A 19506-nucleotide genomic window follows, 5' to 3' on the forward strand; every position below is an offset into this window, starting at 1 on the left:
TGAGGTTTGGTTTTGTTTTTTGTTTAAGTCTAGCCCTGGTATTTTATAATAACTAAACAGGCCCAGCTATAGAAATGATTTTCCCAAAGACACACAGCATTTCGACATCCAGAACCCGCACATCCTGTAAATTGCCTTTCAATAAAAATTTATTGTAAAACTCATTTAAACACAAATGAAATAACCCAAATAACTGACACTAAAATTCAGGTGAATTCATTTTAGTACTTAATGCAGAACCATGTTATTTCAGATTTTATTGTTGTACCATTTTGGAAAGTTGAGATATCTAGTCCTTCCAGGAAATCTAGTTACACTGGTCTGAGGCTAACCTGGTTAATTCTGATTCAAGATTGAGATTTGGATTATTCGTGTTTTTGAGCACACAATAAGTTTTTGTTTTTGTTTTTTTTTTTTAGTTTAGTTTTGTTTTTTTAAGCAGGCTGATAATTTCAGTCTGATAATACTTGCCAGTGCCCTAACCATCCATATTGCTGACCTGGATGCTAGAGCTCTATAATTCCATTTCTTTGCTGCCTCCTCTCCCTCAAGGGTGGATGCTAAAACTAGAACAATGAATAGACTTTTTCTCCTGGCATGCATGCCATTCCACCTTAAAAAAAAATGTATACATAGCTCAAGAATTACTATATTAAGAAGTTGTTGAATCAGTTACATCAGAGAGATGTACAAACAGATGCCCTGAATCAACCTCTCAAAACTATCTATAGTAATACTTTGACCTCTTTGTCTTAGAATTAACTTGACCTGAGTTTAATTTTTAGTGTTACTGGTACTAGCTATGTGACCTTGAGCGCATCACTCATTATCAAATATTTATTGAGGATCCACTATGCTCCCCGTTAGTGTGCTAGATAATCTTATACAAAGATACATGAGAAAAATATTCTCTAAGCCCACGTTTCAATAACTATAAGTTAAAGGTAAAAGTATTTATATTATATAACTTCTAGGATTGTGATGAAGCTCCAAATGTAATCATCTAAGTTAAAACATTAGGTAAATAATAAAGCTTTGTACTATTATTTACTGTGAGATCTTGGAGACTAGGGACCAGGTGTTACCTTTGTTACCTTAGTATCTAACATAATACCTGACACAAAGAAGTATTCAGAAAATGCTAGCAGACTGATTTCCTTAAAAATCTCAAAAGCATTTATCTGTGCATAGAAGGATATTAACATCTCAAAATTGATTTAATCTATTATGGCCAAAAGCTGGTATTATTATGATGTACCTAAAGCCACAGTTAGCCTCCAGATTTTAGAATAATTGAATTTATATGTCATATATAGAAATGTATTGAGTGGTTGAAAATATATTTTATACCTAAACCTAATAATAATCTTTGAATGATGAAATCTACTTAATCGGCATTGTAGTCAACTCCTTAAAATCCTTCTAATTATTTGGACATTATTAACATTATTAAATGGACTAGAAACACAAACTTTAGCACACTGGACTGCATTTAAAAATCTTTCATGTAATGTGTTTAATGTATTTTAAGTTAATAATGCAGGAAGTAAAATCTTGTAGACCAGAAAAGTGTTGGAATTAGGCAACATTAATCTGACCAAAAAAAAAAAAAAAAAAAGATCCTGGAGATTATTTCTTACATTGCATTTCCAGGTTTGAATCTAATCACCCAGGCACCCTTTTGCAAAATAACAGCACTCAAGATATATATGAACTAAATCCATGCTTGGTTTGGGAGATTATCTGCTACTAATATACCCTTGAATATTCTTTTAAAATGAGAAATTATATATAGTAGTTACAGGACTAAAACTCAGCAACTGAAAAGTACAGAAACCTTTTTTCAGAGAGAGGTCACTGGAAAATAGTACGGCTAAAAGAAATTTCCTTCTGACACACACCCAGTGACTTAATTTGCATTTACAGAGGGAATGAATTTTTCTTACTCCCACTGAACTTAAAAAAGCAATGAAAATTTACTAAAATTTCCCACTATCAATTTTAAGTTTTAATGAACTTTCTTAAAGAGGCCAGAAAGGTTATATTTTCTTTTCCTTAGACTAAAACCATGAACTATTTGCCATAATCTTCTTGCTATATTATGTAATGACCACACTAAGTTTCTAAGCTAATGAGAACCACCAACAGGACAAAAGTTTGCATGCTTTCTTCTTCTTCTCAGGATGCATCATTTTATTTTATTTTCTCTGGATACACATTTTAATATGCCAGTAGTTGTCAGCAGTGTTGCCCAGTGAGTATTCAAGACTACAGGAAAAACATGATATGGCTTTTAGGGCATCAACTTGTTAAGTTAAACATGGTTTTATAATTAAACATTATATTAAAATGAACACAGATATAGAATAGATAAAAAATGTGCATTAATTTAAACATTAAAACCTCAGACTTCATGGTCTGAATTTTGAACTAATGACTACCATTTGAAGAACACTGCTTTGGGGCACCTGGGTGGCTCAGTCGGTTAAGCATCTGACTCTTGATTTCAGCTCAGGTCATGATCTCACGGTTCATGAATTCGAGCCCTGCACTGAGCTTTGTGCTCACAGTGTAGATCCTGCTTGGATTCTCTCTCTCTCTGTCTCTCTCTGTCTCTCTGTCTCTCTCTGTCTCACTCTCCCTCCCTCTCTCTCTCTCAAAACAAATAAATAGACATTAAAAAAATGAAAAACACTGCTGACTTCCATTATAGATTTTTTTCCTTCATTTTAAAATACTTGGTTGTATTTAGTGACTTTTATTTATTTATTTAAACTGAACTCAAGGTGCCGTCTTAGAGTCCTTCCATCAAAGGCTACTAGGGTAGGAATTGGAAATTTCAGATTGACTAGAGTTAGGGCCAGTTGATACATGAAGGCAGGTTAGCACGTGCCCCCATACCACTTCCTCTGTGTAGGTGACTTTATTGCTTACCACAAGTTAAGTGGAATTTCTCTCTTCTCTCTGCAAGGAGTGACATACACACCTACTTCCTAAGCCTCAGGTTCCTAACAGCTGCTGTCCTTTGTCTATGTGACAACCATCATTCTTTAGTATAATAGTAAGCATTTAATTTTTCTCACTCATTTGCTTCATGCTTGTTGTACATACTTCATAAAAGCTATTATCAGCCTCAAGAATTTACCATTCCTCATGGTCTTTATACACATGCCTAAAGTTTTTTTTTCTTTGTGTCTGAATCTAACTGTTGCACCTTAAAGAGGGCTGTAAGTGAGAATACCTCAGGAAAATCCCCAAAATACAGCATGCTTGTCTTGATGTTGATTCTTTAGGTTGGTAAAAAAAAAAAATCCATAGTTTGTAAACACTCCCCAGATGATTGTGATATTCATCCTTAATTAGAGATGTCTAGATTAAATCATCTGGCCCCTTCAGATTTGAATCATCTGATGCATCATGATGCATCATCCAAGCATCCTGCATCAACAATGCCAAGCATTCAAAACTATTGATGTTTAAATTGTGATAGAATTCCCTGAATAACTGATAGAATCAGTGGTATATTTTGGCAGTGTATATGCACAGTGATTATTTAGAGGCTGAATTTATCTAACCTACTTCACAGGGTATAAATTTTAGAAAGTGAAACCTCCGAGAAATGGATACTTTTTATTCCAATTATCACATTACTTTTTAGAAAATTGGATGTGAGGGTAGTATGAAGGGAGCGAGGTTAACCAGCATGCAAAAGCCAGAGACATAAGAAGCAGTTTAAAGCACTATTTAAAGACTAGTTTAAAGACTATTTTTTAATTACTATATATTTATTGCCCAGAGAAAACCGGACTGTAGATAAATTTTTCTGCATATGACAAAAAATACATTTATTTCTGGGACTTTTTAAGTGCCCCAGATGAGGAAAAAGAATACTCCAAAAAGAAATTTTGTTTAAATGGTATTGTGACTGTAATACTATCTTTCAAAGTAAAGCTCTTCAAAGTTTTCTTTTTTATTGAGTGAATTAAATTTATCTTTAATTCTCTGGCTATAGTTGGTATGAATTGTGAATTTTATTTTTTTCGTAATAGAACATGCTAGTGTTCTTTCCTTTGATATTGTATATAGGTGGCAAGATATTGTGAACAAAAACTTAAAATAATCTAAATTGATTGTGGTTACAGGTTAGTTCTATAAAACTTATAACTCTCAGACATGTGAAAAATAAGTGTCTAAAACTTATGCCCATATAACAATTGTATTTAGTTAACTACTTACGGGATAAGCACTGTATAACTACGCTTCCTCTCCAAAGCCTGTATACTTTGTATCTTACATCTCTTTTTTAGTAGTTGATCACATTTAAGTATGACTTAAAAAAAGAAATGAGTTATACTAAATGTTCTCGCTTCTCAACATAATCACCACCTTTACTGTAAAAAAAAAAGTTTATTATACACTTAACAAATTTTTGGGTGATACAAAAGAGTATATGACCTAGTCCATGTGACCCTTAAGAAATTTAGGTTCTTATTGCAGATGAAGCAGGATGCACACAATAAAGTTACAAACTAGCATGTACTGAGCGCCAAATGAATCATCAGTAAGTTCTATAGTAATCTAGGAAGAAGTGATCAGCAAACACTGGAATAGTACAGTCCAATTATGTTGGTGTTTTTATGTGAGCATTACATAGAATCAGAGTTCAGTGTTTGAATACCATGTCAAAAGAGTAAATGAAATGCTACAATAAGAAAGCAGTTTTTAGCAAGAAAATTTCCTTATTAGAAGTATTTTATTCCTTTTCTAATCTTTTTTATACTATTAAAGTATTTATAACATCCCTATGAGGGGCCCAAGTATAATGAAGCCTTCTCTAGACCAAATATTTGGGAAAATTACATTTTTATTTGATATTTCTTTTAGTATCAAGTATCCATCTCCTGAAAATACAGGCCTGAAACTGAGACCAGAAGAAGTCTTCCACTTTAAAGTCCTGTTATATATTCATTTAGTAAAAATTTAAGTGCTTACTATTCTGAGACAATTGCAGAAGCCATCTGCCCAGCCCTGACTTCTCTCCTTAGCTTCAGTACAGTGTGGTCAACTACTTCATGGGTCTTGCCACTTGGATGTCAACCTAGTGATATCTATTATCTCATATGTGTGTAGTTGGATTTGGTATGCTCATATTTTGTTAATTTTGTTACTTTTTATTTTGTCCATGAGAGAGATTGGTCTTTAGTTTTTCTTTTTTGTAATATCTTTGTTGAATTTTATATCAGGGTTATTCTGACCTTGTAAATTGAGTTGAAAGAGATTTCCTCTTTCTCTATTCTCTGGAAGAGCTTATATACTACTACTGATTTTGTTTGTTTGTTTGTTTACATAATATTGATGTTGTATAAATGTTAGAAGAATTCATAATAAAGCCATCTATGCCTGTTTCCTTTGTGTGAGGTATTATAATTATAGATTTAATATCTTAATGTTTTAGGACTAGTTTACATTTTTTCTTAGGTCAGTTTTATATGTAGGATTTTTCTGGGAAATTTTTTATTTCTTATAAGTTTCTAATTTATTTTCACAAAGTTGCTAACAGTGTCCTCCTATTACATTTTTAATGTCTGTAGAATCTGTAATGACATGTTCTTTTTGATTCCTTATATTAGTAATGTCTCTCTTCTCACTTCATCATCATCTTTATAAGGGGTTAAACAAGTTCCTTAGTATTTTCAAGGAAGAAATTTTTGGTTTTTGTTTAATTCTTTCGATTGTATGTTCGTTTTCTATTTCTATAATTTGTTTTTGCTCTATAGAATTTCCTACCTCTTTTTAGGAATTTAAATTGCTGTTGTTTAACTTATAAAAATGAATGCATAGATCATTGCTTTTCAGCCTTTTTAAACATGAACATTCAAGTATGTGAATTTTTTTCAAATATAATTTTAAAAATATAAGTTTTGATGTGTTACATTTTCATTGGATGTTAAGTTATGCTGTACTTTTTATCATTGTTTAAAAATATTTACTAATTTCCATTCTTTCTGTATTATTTAGAAGTGTATCACTAAACTTCTAAACATTTGGGGACTTTCTAGCTATTTTCCTATTATTGATTTCCAATTAAGTTCCACTATGTTTAGAAGACACATTCTGTATAGTATCAGTTCTTTGAAATTTGATGAAACTAGTCTTATAGTCTGGCATATAGTCCATTTTTTACATATTCAGTATACCTTTAAAACTATGTATATTGTGTAGTTTTACAGTGGGGAGTTTTCACATTTCAGTTATATCAAAGTTGATAATTATGTATTTGGAGTCTTCTATATGTCTGCTTATTCTATATTTACTAAGAGTGATATTTAAAAAACTACCATGATGATTATGTATGACATTTTCCCCCTTACTTTTTACTTTTCTGTCTCCAAGAGTTAAGTTGTTATTTAGAAGCAGCTTATAGATTTTAAAAATCTTAGTCTTTGAATTTGAATATTTAACCTAAGAGTATTTAATATAATTACTGTTATATTTGAGTTTAAATCTGTATACTATTTTCCTGTTTGTTTTCTGCTTGCCTAACCTATTCTTTTTTTTTTTTTTTAATTTTTTTTTTTTCAACGTTTATTTATTTTTGGGACAGAGAGAGACAGAGCATGAACGGGGGAAGGGCAGAGAGAGAGGGAGACACAGAATCGGAAACAGGCTCCAGGCTCTGAGCCATCAGCCCAGAGCCTGACGCGGGGCTCGAACTCACGGACCGCAAGATCGTGACCTGGCTGAAGTCGGACGCTTAACCGACTGCGCCACCGAGGCGCCCCTTGCCTAACCTATTCTTTGTTCCTTTTTTTTTTTTTTTTAACTCCTTTATTGTCTTCTTTTCTTGTTGTTTTTCTATCTTCTCTCTCTGGTTGCTCATACATTATACATTATTATTCTTTTTAAGGTTACTCTGGAGATCACAATATGCATAATTTGCTATGAAAATCTCACGTAAATTAGTACTTTAATCTCTTTCTGGACACTGGAATTGCAAGAATTTTAAACTCGTTAACTACATTTATCACATGCTTGCCTCTTGTGCTTTAACTTTACATATATAAAAGGCACAAGAAATTATTATTGTCTTATACAGTCAGTATTCATCCAGATTTACCAATATGTTACACATTCCAGTGATCTTTATTCCATCATGTATTTTCTTTCTTTCAACTTGAGATTACTTTCTTTCTGCTGAAGAAAACTATTTTTAGTATGTCTTTTAGTATGGGTCTGCTAGTGGTGAATTATCTCAATTTTCTTTATCTGAAAATATTTTTATTTCCCTTTCACTTCTGAAAAAAAATTTACCAGTCTTTTGGCTTTCATTACTTCAGTTCTGATTATTGCTCCTGTGAATGCAATATATCATTTTTCTTTGTTCTTAATATTTTAATTTCCCATGTCTTCACAAATTCTACTATGAAGATCCCACTGTTGGTTTTGTTTCCTTTTGGTTTTGTTTGTTTATGTATTTATTCTCTTTAGACTTTATTATGCTTTTTGAATCTGTGGCTTGAAACCTTGAATCATTTTGGAGTCTCTTGGTCATTATATCATTATAAACATTGTTTTTTTTGCCTCATTTCCTCTCTCTTCTCCTTTGGAATTCCAGTTATACATGTGTTAGATTTCATTACCATATTACATGTCTCTTATGCTCTGTTCTGTATTTTTCAAATCATTTCCTCTGCCTTTTTCAGTCTTAATACTTTCCACTAAACTATCTTCTATGTCAGTAGTACTTTCATGGTCTATTTTCTAAACTTACCTATTGAATTCTTAATTTTAATTCTTGTGTTTATCTGTTTTCCATTTGCTCTGATTTTCATTTTACTATTGTCTATAGAAGCATTTTTGGGTTGAAATTACTTAATTTATCCTTTCTTTTCTTGAGCATATTAGTTATCTTAAAGTTCATTCTAAGGACTTTATTCTATATTCTGTATGTCTGTTTCTATTATCTATTCCTTAAGGTATTTGGGCTTTATCTCTTGGTCTATCTAGTAGTTTTTTATTTGATTTCATACATTGTTTTTGAAAACTCATGGAGCTGTTTTGAGAGTCTGAAATGTATCTTCCTCCAGATATTATTTACTGGTGCTTCTGGTGGGCAATCCATCTAAGACCGTATCACCTTATGGCAGTGTGTATTGAACTGATTTGAAACTGTATTGCTGTCTTTGTGTGACTTATTTTTGGTCTACCTTTCCACGAGTTTTAGCCCTTTTGGGTCCCATCTAAAAGTTTAGGGCTATTTCCTGGTCATATCCACTTAATGGACTCTAAGCTCAATCTTTGTCTCCCTCATCCTATAAGGTTCCCAAAAGTTCTCCTCAGTTTCATAGCCTCTCAGATTCTACTTGCAAATAAACAAAGGCCTTGAATGTCAGGCTCACTTGTTTGCACTACCCATTTATCTCCTCTATACTGGAAAACAGTATAGAAGTTTCTTGAAAAGTAAAAAAATAGAACTACCCTACAATAGAGCAATTGCACTACTAGGTATTTACCCAAGGAATACAAAAATACTGTTTCAAAAGGATACATGTACCCTGATGTTTGTAACAGCATTATCTGCAATAGCCAAATTATGGAGGCAGCCCAAGTGCCAATTGACTGATGAATGGATAAAGAGGGTGTGACATATAATGCAATATATAATTCCAATATATAATGGAATATTACTCAGCCATTAAAAAAGTGACATTTTGCCATTTGCAATGACATGGATGGAGCTAGAGAGTGTTATACTGGGTGAAATGGGTCAGTCAGAGATAGGTACCATATTATTTCACTCATATTTGGGATTTAAGAAAGAAAACAAATGAGCAAAGGGGAAAGAGAGAGAGGGAGAGAGAGAGAGGCAAACCAAGAAACAGACTCTTTAACTATAGAGAGCAGACTGATCTTTACCAGAGGGGAGGTGGATGGGGAGGGGGGATGGGTTAAATAGGTGATGGGCAAAAAAAATAGGTGATGGGGATTAAGGAGTGCTCTTGCAATGAGCACCAGTTGTTGCATGGAATTGTTGAATCACTGTATTGTACACCTGAAACTAATGTTACCCTGTACGTTGACTAAATGGAATTTAAATAAAAACTCAAAAGAAAAGTGAACAAGTTCTCCAACTAAAATGGGCATGGTGAAGTGGAAAGAGAAATAATAGTGGCACATCAAAGAGGTTGGAGAGAAAAGTCTTTGTAGTCAAAGGGTCACAGCCAGTATGCCCTGCATTTGGCGGGCTTGAAGGAAATCCTTGCCAATGCTCCCAGCTCTTGATTGGCAGCATAGTGACCAACTTGTAAGAAGAGTATCTAAGGGAATAAAACAACATGGAGCAGAGGAAGAGAAGTAACATTTCTTGAGGGTTTTTCTATGCCTAAGGCATCTTAGTAGGTGTTCTCATGTACATTAATTAATATACTCTTCACAAAAGCTCCATGACATTGGTACTGCTGTGTTGTTCACATAGTGCAAATGAGGAATCTGGCTCCAGAATCATTAGACGGTATGCAGCTAGAAGAAGGATGAAGTTATATATCCGATCTTAAATACACAAATCAAATGCTCTTACATCACCAGCCTCAGTACATACCAGTGCACCACAGTTTTTTGTAATAGAGCAGACCCATAACTTGTATTCCAAGTGCAGATCTTGCTGGAGTCAAGATTAACAATACCTAACATAGTCAGATTCAAAAATAATTAAAGAATTAGAAAGCTAATGTTCTGATTCAGTCTGAGTCCCAAACTTATTGAGATATTTCTTCCATACTAAGTTGAGTTAAAGGGGGGAAACTTAGGGCGCCTGGTTGGCTCAGTCAGTTAAGCATCCGACTCTTGGTTTCAGCTCAGGCCATGATCTCACAGTTCATGGGTTCAAGCCCCGTGTCAGACTCTATGCTCTCAGCACAGAGCCTGCTTAGGATTCACTGTTTACCTCTTTCTCTGCCCCTCCCCTGCTTGCTCTCTCTCTCTCTCTCTCTCTCTCTCTCTCTCTCCCTCTCTCTCCCCCAACCTCAAAAAAAAAAAAAAAAACTTAAAATAAAAGGGGAAAATTTAAATAGCATGAGATATTAGGAACTGAAATGGAGAGAAATTAAATAACTGTCGAATACCACAGGGTTTAATAAGTAGCAGAGCCAAGATTTAAACATAAACCTTATGCTGCAGTGTCCCCATTCCACTCTGCCACTGTTGTTTTAAGAAGAAATAAACCACCTCCTCTGTAATTTAGTGAGTTTGTGCATATACCTATCTATATTATGTGCTCTCTTTCATTTTTATATTCCTGTGTCCAGCACCTAATAGATAATCCTTATTCAGCAAATATTTGTTGAGTGCTGAATCTGAAGACCTATAACTATGAAGAGATGGCAAACATTAAAAACAATTAAAGTATTTTAATAAAAAAATCAGACAAACTAGGCAGATTTGTGGATCATGACAAGGTCATAATGGTAAGACGTAAGAGATCTGAAATGGTACTAAGTAAATAGAAAGTTGAAAGGTATCACAGTATAGTGGTTGCGAACAGAGACTCAGTAGCCAGACTAGCCTGAGTTTGCATTCTAATTCTGCCACTTACTAGTTGTATGACTTGGATAAATAACTTCACCTCTGAACTTGTTTCTTCATCTGCAGATTGCAGGCCATAGTGTCACCTACATCATAAGGTTAGCAGGAGCTGAAATGATTTGATAAGTATAAAGCATAGGGTCTGGCACACAGAAAGCACTCTGGATGTTTGTTCTTACCATTGCTCAAATTAACTACATGTTTCATCCACTGCTTTGGCTCACTCTGAATTCCTATTTGGGAGGCCTAAGGACATGGTAAAAGCAGCCAAGGGCCCTGCTTTTTGCCTACAGATCAATTAAATTTAATGACTGGAAAATAGGCAGTACATTGGGATTCATATGAAATAATGTTGACACTAATGTAAGAAGGACCTGGAGCCACAGTAAAAAAAAAAAAAAAAAAAAAAAAGCTATTTGTATTTTGCTCTTATCCTCTTATGGAATGTTATCACCTAGGTATGTCTCCCAAGTGTACACACAAAATGAATGATTCAGGTTTATGATGAAATGAACCCTGGATTCAGTTCACTTTAAGTTCAGTGAAACAAACTTGAAGTGTCTGGGTACTGTTCCTGGCAGCTTCTTAAGACATGTTAGTTCTCTTCTGCTTTCCATTGCTCTGCTTGTCACTCTAGTTCATATGATTAGAGTTTTCTGCATATCCATCTGCTAGTTCAGTGTACCCTCATTTTTCACCACAGGGCTCCGGTAATGGATTGAAGATGGCCTAGTCTGTAGCCTAAGTGATAGCATCAAGTTGCCTTTACTACTACTCCTGATTTGATGCCTTAGTTTTAGTGACTGGGCTGGTTCTAATTATGTGTCTAAGCTTATTGTCTTATGCCTGAATCTCTTCCCTTATTCCTGTTTAGCACCTCAATTCCTTTACACTTGTCCTACACGACTTGTTTTTTTGGGAAAAGTCTGGCCAACAGTTAGAGCCCGCCTATTTGCTGCCACATTTACTTGATGTGAACACAACTAATTCCCAATACGTTGCTTTCTTGCAGGCCCCCTACTACCACATGCTACTCCCTCCCAGATGATCACGTATTAGCTCTTGCCAGACCCATATGGCAGACTCCTTGTTGGTCTCTGCCCAGAGTTGTATTTCTGGTATCAGAACCTAGCACCTTAGTCTTCCTCTGCATTCTAACATCAAACACCACCACTCACCACTGCGTATTTCTTGTGATGCCTGTAGAGGAAGCTACTCTGTAATATAAATTCTAACTCCGTAGAAGAGAATCTAGAGGGAATTTTTTTTCTCCTTCCTACTTTCAAATTCACTCCTAAATACAAAGAAAGTGGTACATTGTTTGCAAAAATGCCCACTGTAATCCCTCTCTTTTCTCTACATAGTCCCTTGTAATATATCTTTACTATTTTTATCAAGAGGTGAATCTAATTTTATAGCCTTTGAACCTGAATTGAGCTGTGGGCTTCCTTTGGCCAATGGGATATTAGAAAATCCCATTGGCATAATCAGAAACTTAAAAAGTACTTCTGTATTGGGGTTGTCCTACCTTGCTATTTTTGGAACTTGACCACTCTGTGTTGAAGGTTGGGCTAGCTGGCTACATGGTAGAGACACATGGTTTACCCCAGGCAACTTCCCAACATGTAATTGAGGCCAAATGAGACCAACTAAGCCTCAGTCACTCACTTTCAAAAGAATCACCCAGTTGAGCCTAACCTAAATTGTTGATGCACAGAATATGAGCTGATAAATAATTGTTGTTTTAGGCTAATAAGTTTTGGGGTAGTTTGCCACACAGCAAAAGTTAAGTGATTCAGAAAGAATCGAGACTGTCATTAATCATTTTCATGGACCATTTTTTGTTTTTGTCAGTTGTGTATGTTTCTATATTTGTTTATTATGGAAAAGTTCATTACTGTACTTGAGGCTAGAGGCATATAATGACTTAAAGCACTTATTTAGTATTATTGGTGAAGGTGGAAGAGTGTTAAATCCTATGAGGAAAAGTATAATAGTGATGGTTTTCTTCCCTAGCCTGTCTCAGAGTTAGTCTCCAAATTCAGTATTTTTTGAACATTTATGTTCAGACTTCGGAACATAAACATATGTTTTAAATTGTGTTACCTGATTCTACACAAATAAGTCTTCTCTCCATGCAACTGAAAATTATATATCCCTGGGCAGCCAAAGTACCTCTTTTGTGTCAAGCATTTTATAAACCATTGGAGTTTTGGGGTTTTAAAACCAAGATGGATAGGTATTCATGTTAACTCCAAGATGTTCAACCCTGTGAGTTGGATCCACTTTTATAATTTGTAGAGTAATTCATCTATAACATCCTTAAACCCTTATTATTAGACTTTATGTGCAGTTAGAGGAGTGATGATGTGCCACGTTCAATCCTAAATCAAATACACAGTGAGTTGTAACTACTCTTATATCACCACCGCAGTATATCCCAGTGCACCTTAGTCCTTTATAATAAACAGACCCATCACTTGTACTCAAAGTGCAGATGACTTGTTAGAATCAAGATTATCACAGAGAACCTCATAAATGGCTTCCAGCAACCAAGGTATTGTTGACACTCTACTGCTAAGCACTTTGGTTTTTCCTGGGTTTGGGTTGCAGAACCATTCTCACATAGGATGTGCTTTGAGTCACAGTAGTATTCTGCTTACATCCTGGGGAGCCTAAGGTGATGACACACGACGATGACAATTTGAACAAATTGTACATTTGTAATTATGGCTAAATGTCCTGGTTTGCCTCTATTTTTTGTGACCATCATGATCCTCCCTGGCCAATTCATACTTTGTTACTTATTTTAAATTTTTTTTTAACGTTTATTTATTTTTGAGACAGAGAGAGACACAGCATGAACGGGGGAGGGGCAGAGAGAGAGGGAGACACAGAATCGGAAGCAAGCTCCAGACTCTGAGCCATCAGCCCAGAGCCCGACGCGGGGCTCGAACTCGCGGACCGCGAGATCGTGACCTGAGCTGAGGTCGGGCGCTTAACCGACTGAGCCACCCAGGCGCCCCACTGTTACTTGTTTTATAATCCTTGTGAAATACATATGCAAAAAACACTGAAAATTAAAATTTGAAGGAAGGGAGGAAGAAAGAGAAAAGGGGGCATGGAATGTGCCTGTCCAGGAAAATTAGCCTGAACATAATTGTATATATGAAATAATGCCCCGGGGTCTGAAGTTAAGGCTGAGTTTTCATTCGACAGATTGGTCAGTAAACATTGTGGATGGTTTTTTGACTGTGAGAACGATCTAATTCTGGAAACATATAACTGATTTCAGCATCAGAAAACTCTGCCTTAATGATCTGCCACATGATTTACTTTGTGCTGTTGCCATGTGGTTACTTTTGTTCCCATGTGACATTTTCATACTTGTGTTTTACACTGAGTTTTGAACCACAAGGATTGCATTTTTATTATTTACTAATAGTCAGGCATAAAACTGTATGAGTACTGTGTGTTAAACAATTATGTTTGAGGGCACCCAAGAATGCAAACACTCCTTATAAGATGTTACTTGTTATTTTACAAGTATGTTAGCTTCAAGCAGGATAATAGCTGTAATACTAAGGAATTAAGACTGGGAAGGAGTGATTTGTTGGAGGTTTTGCTGAAATATAAAGAAGATTCTGTGGTTAAAGGTAATACCTGGATCCTAAAGGGTTGTAGAGAATATGTAGGGCAGAAATTATACTTAGATCCACAACATTTGACAAAACAAAGCTATACAAACACAGTGATGGAGGAAGCTTAGCAACTGTGTACAGGAAAAAAACTGAAGGGTATTAGGTACCATAAGGCAATGGTGTGAAATCAATTCTAAAATTATTTTGATATCAAGCTGCGTTAATATAGTAACTACAATAAGAAAAGGCCAGAATTGACTTTATTCCATGCTGATCATTATAGAATTTAGATCAAGGGGCATAGACAAACTGGAACACATTCAGAAAAGAGCGTCTAGCATGATAGATTTTCTTTTTTAATGGAGAATATAGCAGAAGAAACAAGAGTATGGTTTGGAGGAAAGAAGACTTAAAGGAGCATGATAGTTACAATAGTTATGATGTTTGTCTGCCATAGTAAGAGAAAAAGCATTTCTAACTGGCTTCAATAACAAACAACTTATGGGTTTATGTAACTCAAAAGTTCTAAGACAAGTTGGGGATTTTATTTGAGGCTCAATCTAGTGGCTGTTTTGGCCAAAAATGGTTACTCTCTCCTTTCTTTGGGTCAGGATATTTGCTGGCAACAGTCCAGGCAGTGTGCTGCTTTCATGTCAAGTGAGAGCCTGAAAAACCTTTTTCTTCCTATATAGTTCATTGAAAGAAAGAGTAATTTTCTTTTCCTAAATCCCTAGGAAATATCTCTTATATCTCACCGGCTAGAATTGTGACATATGCCAGTCTCTGAACAAATTATATAGGCTTGGAGATGGTATGTAAATTAGGATGGCTAATCACAAATCTACATCTTTTTTTAAAGTTTATTTATTTATTTTTGAGAGAGAGAGAGCACATAGAGGAGGGGTAGAGGGAGAGGGAGACAGAGAATCCCTAGCAGGCTCCATACTGTCAGTGCTGAGCCTGACACAGGGCTCAGACTTACGAACTGTGAGATCATGACCTGAGCCAAAACCAAGAATTGGATGCTTAACCAGCTGAGCCACCCAGGCGCCCCCACAAATCTACATCTTGAGCTAAGATACTATGTCTGTCAAGATTCTCAGGAGAAATAGAATCAGCAAAAGATACCTACATACACACGTGCACGCGCGCACACACACACACACACTTACATATATTGTATTATATATTGATATATATTATAATTTATAGACTATACATAAAATATATTTTTATATATAAATTGTGTGTGCAAGTATATTTATTTTGAGAGAGAGTGCATGTGTGCAAGCGGGGGAGGGGCAGAGGAAGAGGGAGAGAATCCCAAGCAGGTTTCACCCTGTGTGCAGAGCCTGCCGCAGGGCTCAGTCTCACACCTGAGTGGTCACCACGTGGGATGATATTAAGATTTGGTCACTTGAGCAACTGAGCCACCCAGGCTCCCCCAAAGTGAACTGATTATTAACCATATCTACAAACTACCTGCACAGCAACACCTTGATTATTGTCTGATTAAATAACTGGGTACTGTAGCCTAGCCGAGTTGACATATAAACCATCATAGATATAATGAGTCTCTTCCAAAATACATGGCTGAAATTTTGAGGTCCTGTTGAAACAGAGATTGGCAACTAAGAGGTAGCCAACAAATATCCCTTACAATGACCAACAGAAGAAATGTAAAAGGCTTCCATGGTTGTGAGTTTTCAGTTGTTTTACATAGACTGACACCAAGAGGAAAAATTGTAAAAATAGTGAGGAAACAGCTATCAACTAAAAAATAACTAAGAAAACAGTAGTGAGTTCTTATTATTGGCACTGTTCAAACACGGACCAGGGGATTGTGGTGTAAGGCCTTAAAATTAAATCCCAATATTATGTGTTCTTGACATCTGAGGAAAACTAGCAGATCCTCCAGTGGACCAACCAAAAATTGTCCTCCCCACTGTGCTCCCACAGATAAAAGTCCCTGAGCCAAATGACCCTTGTTAACAACATCTGCTTATCATTGAAAAGCAGGTTTCAGTTCCCTGCCCATGGAATTACTCAGACAAGACAATCACTTTCATGGGAACGAAGGGCCACTGCTCTTTTGTTAGTATAAAACCTGCATCCTACAGCCTCTGCCTGCCCATTCTGTCTGTGAGTACAACCCCCTTGTAGCCATGCAGGGCACATGCTGCCCTCCTCCCCTGGGCTGTAAGTGTGTGTGATTAATAAACTGTCAATCTCATCTGTCCAGTGGTCAGGTGCCATATTTCAAGCAATGAATGTCCATAATCCTAGAATGGGAATCCTTCCCTCACCAATGGGGTGAACGGGAGGTGGCTAAAAAATAACTGCCCACCCCCGAACCCAGGCCATTCAACTGTGATAGTGAAGAGGGAAGAGATTCAAACATCAGTTAAATAATTGGAATAAGTGATTTGTGAGTTGCTTTTCAATCCCATGATTCTATTTTTTGTGTTCCCGGTATTAGTATTAACATTCATTTTATATTTTCCAAAGACAGACATAACAATCCATCTTTCTACGATTAGCCCCCATCAGGTTGTTTCACAGACTATTCATTTGTACATTTCTTCCTCTCATTTCAAAGCTCGGAAAGCCATGCTTTATTAATTTTTATATACCTTCAATTAACATAATGCCTGAGAGATAGCAGATATTCAATGAATTTTTGGGGAGTGAATCTGAGAATCACTTTCTCCATTCGAATTTGGGAAAAAATTACCAATGAGCAGTGAAATTCTCCTTAAACATAACACATAAGTAAACATTATAAATACGAATTCCCCAGCACTGTTGAAATCCAAATTCACCCTATCCACCTGTAGATGGAGGGAATGAGGTCTTGGGAGAGTTGCCATTTTTTTTCTCTTCTCATTCCCTATCCAAAATGCATACCAGTTGCCCTAAGGCTTCCGAAGAACCCTGCAGGCAGCATCTCACTTTGTGTAGGAAGGAGAATTAGTATAGCTGCAAGGTGATCCCAACTTCTTGCCTGTCTATTGATTTTGAATGCTCCATTGACTTCAAAATCCCTGCTGAAAGCTAAAACATGCTTCTGCAAGAAGGTATTTATTTTAAGCATAGTTTCATGCTTCAAGTATGCAGCTACACAGTACCCCTATCCTAAATTATGGGAAAAATATGGAGAAAGCTAAAATGCTTTGCTTGAAGATGTTTGACATATCTTTTTTCTGTGATCTCTACTTTATTATTTGTTGTAATTAAATTGGCTTACTCAAAAATTTATTTTTTCCAGTTTTATTGAGATAGTAATGCATATAGCACTGTATTAATTTTAAGGTGTACAGTGTAATGATTTGATCAACATATATTGTCAAATGATTACCACGATAAGTTTAGTTAACATCCATCATATGTATTCACTTTATTTATCTGGACATTTCTACCTTTTAACCACCTTCATCAAATTCTCTTTTTCCCCATCTCCTACCTCTGGTAATCACAAATCTGATCTGCCTTTTTTTTTTTTTTTTTAATCAATTTGGCTTTTTTCTCTCTCTCATTTTTTAAGATTTCACATGTGAGATCATATAGTATTTGTCTTTCTCTGATTTATTTTACTCAACATAATGCCCTTAAGGTCCATATATGCTGTCACAAATGACAGGACTTCCTTCCTCTTTTGTGGCTGAATAATATTCCTGTGTGTGTGTGTGTGTGTGTGTGTGTGTGTGTGTGTGTGTGTGTATGCAGCTTCTTTATTCATCTTTTGGTGGACACTTAAGTTGTTTGCATGTTCTGGCTATTGTAAATAATGCTGCTATGAAAACAGGGGTGCACATATCTCTTGAACAGAATGTTCTCATTTCCTTTTGATATATTTACAGAAGTGGAATTGCTGGATCCTATGGTAATTCTATTTTTAATTTTTTGAGGAACTTCTGCATTGTTTTCCATAGTAGCTGCACTAATTTACATTCCCACCAACAGTGCACAGTTCCCTTTTCTCCACATCCTCATCAGCATTTGTTATCCCTAAATTTATTCTTTTGATAAATGATGTGTGCTTTTTTTTCCTAACCTATAGATTTAAGATTTATTTTTTTTAAAGAAAAAAGTGAATGACCTGATCTGACAAAGGGATTTTGCAAATTCAATGACTTATTGTATACCTTCACATAGGTATACAATAAGTTACATTTATTAGCAAAACTAAAATTACATTAAGTCACCTCTGGTGTTGAAACCAAGGATGTAAAGTTTCCATTTCCAAATGTCTTTATGTAGTACTAAACATGTGGTTGGTATAAATATATATTGGTTAAATAAACTAATAATAGGATACACTTTGTTTCATTGATCATAGACCTTAAGAATTTAATATAACAGAAGTCTTTTCTCCCATCTCCTGGGTTTATTCACAGTAAACAGATCCGAGCTATGCTAGGCCAGTTCAGCCAGGCAGAAGCCTTATTAATGAAAGCTGGAGTGCAGCCAGGGACTTTGGATGGAGTTCTTTTGGATCTTGGGTGTTCTTCCATGCAACTTGATGCTCCTGAAAGAGGTTTTTCCCTTCGGAAGGACGGCCCCTTGGACATGAGAATGGATGGTGGCAGGTGAGTATTGATAAAGCATTTCTCCTCACAACAAGAAATCAATTTTGCAAAAACACCCTGAATTTAATTTCCTTTTAAGACTGCAGAATTCCCATCACACGCCCACACCTAACACTATCCATACATAATAAATCAGTTTTGTTTGCTACTCATTATAGACTTTAGTGTTTCTCTAGATTTGAGATTCTAAAAGAAAAATCATTGCTGTCTTTATACAAAATAGTGAGGAGGATAACTTTCATACTAATTATCTTTTTTATAGATACAATATGGGCTTTTAGACTGCTTACAATATTGATTAATGTGAATCTGAAACAATGGATCCATTTTTATGCAGGCCCAACTATGCCTCTTGTGAGATGTAAAAGGAACTCTATTTAACACATATTCTTTTGAGTCCTGCATGAAATGCAGGATTCTAGGGGTCAGTGATTGTGTGTTTTGTGCTGTCTCTTGTATAGTCACTTTTATTTAACATTCTCCAGGGAAATTACAGTTTATGGTACTGTATCCACATAGTACTATATACAGGACAGCTTTACACCTCCTGTTCATTGCTCACCGCCATGGAAATACTAGTTTGTTCTCCATTATTCCATTATTCAAATAGGTACATTTGAACACAATGAGGTTCACATTCTAGTAAAGTATAGGATAAGTTCTTTTAAATCCAAATTAATTTGTAAAGCTTAGAT

At 35.5% G+C, this 19506-nt stretch overlaps 1 protein-coding gene across 21 annotated transcripts in view; it reads left to right on the forward strand.

Annotated features, from left to right (window-relative positions):
- METTL15 (methyltransferase like 15) overlaps positions 1–19506 on the forward strand; it is a 366039-nt gene that overhangs the window by 130599 nt on the left and 215934 nt on the right. For all 21 annotated transcript variants that reach the window (XR_007156381.1, XR_007156382.1, XR_007156379.1 and 18 more), the window contains one exon: positions 18620–18811. Coding sequence is in view for 10 of the 21 variants with exons in the window: in XM_047878551.1 (XP_047734507.1) it covers positions 18620–18811 (192 nt within the window). In the remaining 11 variants the exon portion in view is untranslated. The remainder of the gene's footprint in view (positions 1–18619; positions 18812–19506) is intronic.

This window comes from Prionailurus viverrinus, chromosome D1, assembly GCF_022837055.1.
Source record: "Prionailurus viverrinus isolate Anna chromosome D1, UM_Priviv_1.0, whole genome shotgun sequence".
Classification (NCBI taxonomy): domain Eukaryota; kingdom Metazoa; phylum Chordata; class Mammalia; order Carnivora; family Felidae; genus Prionailurus; species Prionailurus viverrinus.